General features: G+C 53.4%; 1 protein-coding gene across 1 annotated transcript; it reads left to right on the top strand.

Annotated features, from left to right (window-relative positions):
* Window positions 1-4: 4 nt before the first annotated feature.
* On the top strand, window positions 5-3,635 carry FDXACB1 (ferredoxin-fold anticodon binding domain containing 1; the record flags this gene model as incomplete). Its single annotated transcript, XM_005427545.2, has 5 exons — window positions 5-50; window positions 781-937; window positions 1,090-1,293; window positions 1,769-1,927; window positions 2,234-3,635. Coding segments are annotated over 5 exons (1,725 nt in total), but the record flags the coding sequence as incomplete, so codon positions are not given.
* Window positions 3,636-4,175: the final 540 nt, after the last annotated feature.

Below are 4,175 nucleotides of genomic sequence, written 5' to 3'. Positions count from 1 at the left end.
GGCCGGGCGCGGGGGAGCGGCGCGGAGCATCCGCCGGCTGCGGGACAGCGGTGGGTGCGCGCCGGGGATGGGCAGGAATGGGCATGGGAATGCTGCTGGGAGCTCTGCTGGCACCCTGCTGGCATCGCTGGCACCCTGGTGCCACCCCCCGGCATCCTTGTCACCCTGCTGGCATCGCTGCCACCCTGGTGTCACCCTCCTGGCATCGCTGTCACCCCCCTGGGATCGCTGTCACCCTGGTGTCTCCCAGAATGGCATCACTCTCACTCTGGTGTCACCCTCCTGGCGTCCCTGTCACCCTGGTACCGCCCAGAGTGGCATCCCTGTCACCCTGGTGTCACCTTCCTGGCATCGCTGCCACCCTGGTATGGTGTCACCCTCCTGGCATCGTTGCCACCCTCCTGGCATCGCTGCCACCCTGGTGTCACCCCCCCTGCCATCCCTGTCACCCTCCTGGCATCGCTGCCCCCTGCGTCCCCTGCAGCTCTGTGCCTTGGGAGCCCCCTGCCCCTCCAGGCGTCTCAGCAGAAGGACTGGAATAACCCAGAAATGTTTTAAAATCTGATCAGGATGGAATAATACTGAAACTATTGTTTACGACTGTTTTCAGAAGTTTCTGCTGCCTTGAAAGAGAGCAAAGGGCAAAGAGAGCCCCACAGGGCTTCCCGGTGCTCCAGGCAGCTCTCACCTACTTCAAAACGCCCTGGAGGATTTGCATTCCCACCTTTCTTTACAATTTTCCTCCCTGATAGCCAGCAGAGCCTTGTTTTGCTGTGGCAGGAGCCGAGGTTGTGTTTTCCGTGGACTGCACCAAGCTGAAGGAGCACTTTGTACCGGGAAAACGGGAATTTGATCGTATTTATTTCAACTTCCCCCACTGTGGGCGGAAGGCTGGGGTGGTGAAGAACAGGCAGCTCCTTGCTGGCTTTTTCCATAGGTGAGTAATTAATTCCGTGCTAATTACCGGCCGTGGCACAGCTTTCCAGCTGCGTTCCAGGTGTTTTTGGGGCGCCGGGGGATTTGGGGCTGTGCTAAGAGGATTTTTTGGGGCTGTGCTAACAGGATTTTCTGCTCTGGCTTCCCTTCCAGCTGTGCAGAGGTGCTGGCACAGGAGGGAGAGATCCACGTGGCTCTTTGCAATGGCCAGGGAGGGACTCCTGCGGATCAGCCCAGGAGGGAGTGGCACAACAGCTGGCAAATCGTGGCTGTGGCTGCAGGAGCTGGCTTTATCCTGAGCCACGTTCATCCTTTCAAAGCAGAGACTATCGAGGGATACAAATGCACAGGTTACAGGTACCCATCACAAACTGAAATTCTGATGTTTGTGCTCTTAAAATGCCCCAGTGCTAGAATATTCTTTTGGTATCTTGTTGGCTGGAGAGGAACTCCTTTTAATTTTCCTTTTAAATTTCCTTTTAATTTTCCTTTTAATTTTCATTTTCCTTTTAATTTTCCTTGAAATTTTCCTTGAAATTTTCCTCGAAATTTTCCTCAAAATAGCTGCAGTTCTTGTTCATCTCTAAGCAGAATAACCAAGATTAAAATGCAAGCTTCCTGCCAAAGCACCCTCTAAAAATAAGACTGTCTGAGGATTTTAAAGGTCAAAAGCATCCGTTTCAGAACAAATATCAATCTCAGCCTAAAGACAGGAGGGCTGGGGGTTGGTGCTGGCAGAGACCTCTGCTCCTGCCTACTTAAATATTAAATATTATACACATTAAATATCAGAAGTTAGCAGTGACTTTGCTCTGGTTTTGTGTATTTTCAGGAGTCAGGATAAATCCTTCTGTGTAGAGGGTGCTTTGAACCACATTTTCACACGGAGCACAGCACCCCTGTGCTTCACACCCATGAGCTGCCAGACACAACTGGGGAGCCAAAAAGTTTCTTTTCGAGTGCCACAAGTCCTCGTGGATAAAATTAACAGGTGAGTTTTATAATTGGTTTCTCTTTGGCAGTAGGAATGTGGGAATGCCCAGCAGTGGGCTCAGATAAATGGGTATGGTGACTGGGAAATCCTTTTTTTAACCAGCAAATTGCAGTGAATTCTTGATTGTAACCTGCAGACAAAACACCAGTGCCCTGAAAATGTGCAACACCTTTGGTGAAAGACTTGGCTTGGTCAGGTGGTTGCTGAATTAAGAATGTTTTGGGTGAATTGCTGCACTCAAATTATGGCCGCAGGAAGGAAATCACAGATGGTGTCTGCAATTTGCGCTTTTATTTTTCACAGGGGTTTCCTCGAAGTGAATTCAAGTCATCCAGTAAGGACGATAAAGGAGAAGCTCAGTGCAGGGCTCAGCCAAGCTTTTCCTCTGCAGAACATCAGCTCCTGCCTTCCCCTGCTCCACCAAGGACACCCCGGTGGTGTTTGCCACTCCAACATCTTCTGGATCACCCTGAGCCCAGGGGAGGCTCCAGGCACTGAGAAAATGTCTCAGGGACTGGCAGATGCAGTTCTCTGTTCCCATTTTGGCCAGGACACAGATGAGAATGGACAGGAGGGATGCCCAGCTCCAGAGCAGTTTTACCTTAGGCCTTCCCTCCTGCCTCATGCTCAGGCAATAATAAAAAAAGGAGCCTTTTCCCCAGGGACACTTCAGGTTCTTTCTGGGCCAGTTTTTAGGAAATGTCGGATCGCTCCCCACTCCATGCCAGCTTTCCATGAGGTGCTGGTTGTGCTTGCAGTGAGCAGGGGCACAGAGAACAGCTGTGTGCAGATGTTGGTGGAGAACATTAAAACCACCATGAATTCACTTCACCAGGGCACTTCTGGTGTCAAACCCAGCATCAGCCTGCAGGAACCAACAAGTTTTGGTACGGACCTAAGTGATTTTGCTGCTTTTGAAAGGCAGCTTGGTGAAATTCAGCATTTCCTCTGTGTGGGGACAGAGCCAGAGCCCCCAGGCTCCTGTGTGGGGGTTATCAGGGCAGCTCCTGGTGAATTAAAAAGCCATGAGCTGGTTGTTGTCTCAGCCTCGCTGAACCTAGACCTCCTGGCCATGCTGCTGTGTGGAATATCCGACTGGAGAATGCTCTGGACGTGGGACAGGCGCTTCCTCAGGCAGTTCCCTGAGGGAGAGTTGAGGCTTTTCAAGAGCTTTTCCCTCTATCCACCTTCCTACGTGCACGATGTCAGCTTCTGGCTTCCTGACGGGCAGGACTTTGATGAAGTGGCTTTTCACACCCTTGCCAGGAGGGTGTCAGGTGAAATGGTCGTTTCCATCCAGCTGAGGGACAACTTCCAGCAGCCAGGGACGGGACGGAGGAGCCTCTGCTACAGGGTGACTTTCCAGTCCTGTGACAGAGCCTTGGGCTGCTGGGAGGCAGCGGAGATGCAGCTGCACCTTCGGGAGGAAATCCAGCAGCACCTGGGTGTGACCCTGAGGTAGAACACATCCCTGGTTTGCAGAGGCTCTTGTGGCCCTTTCTGAGCTGGAAAATGTCACCAGCACATCGTTGGACCTGAGGCTGTGTTACTGCAGTGCCTGTCACGAGGGCGGGGTGGACTTTGAGCACCTGCCCACGTTTCCATGTGGGACCTCCTGTTAATGGAGCTCCTGTTCTCTGTGTGTGTGTAATGAAACCTCGTTTTATAAACCTCGTTTTATAAAGTGGAGCTTTTCTTTCCTGGGGTCCTGTGAGAGTGGATTCGATCTCTTTACTAATGCAAACTGCCCTGGCCCAGCCTGAGGCCGTTCCCTCTGCTCCTGTCCCTGTTCCCTGGGAGCAGATCACAAATCCCTCCGGCTGTCCCCTCCTGGCAGGAGCTGTGCAGAGCCACAAGGGCCCCTGAGCCTCCTTTGCTCCAGGCTGAGCCCCTTCCCAGCTCCCTCAGCCTCTCCTGGGGCTCCAGACCCTTCCCAGCTCCATTCCCTGCCCTGGACACGCTCCAACCCCTCCATATCCCTCCCGTGCTGTCCTTCCACCATCTCCTGATCACAGCAGGTACCAAATAAAGAACATTCTCCGTCGGTGCGTTCCCCATTCCCTCCTTTCCTGCCCAAAAAGGCAGGCAGGGGCAGGGTGGGGATGGAGCCTGGCTTGGACCTGGGACCCGGGTGGGTGATGGACACGGGTGAGTGATGGACTCGGGTGTGCGGGCAGCGCTCTCCCTGTCCGTCTGTCGGTCCCTGTGGCGCTCCCGGTGTCGCTCCCGGTCCCTGTGGCGCTGC

The sequence above is a fragment of the Geospiza fortis genome, unplaced genomic scaffold (assembly GCF_000277835.1).
Source record: "Geospiza fortis unplaced genomic scaffold, GeoFor_1.0 scaffold183, whole genome shotgun sequence".
Lineage (NCBI taxonomy): Eukaryota > Metazoa > Chordata > Aves > Passeriformes > Thraupidae > Geospiza > Geospiza fortis.
The sequence above is the reverse complement of the archived record's forward strand: the minus strand, read 5'-3'. Positions and strand labels throughout refer to the sequence as shown.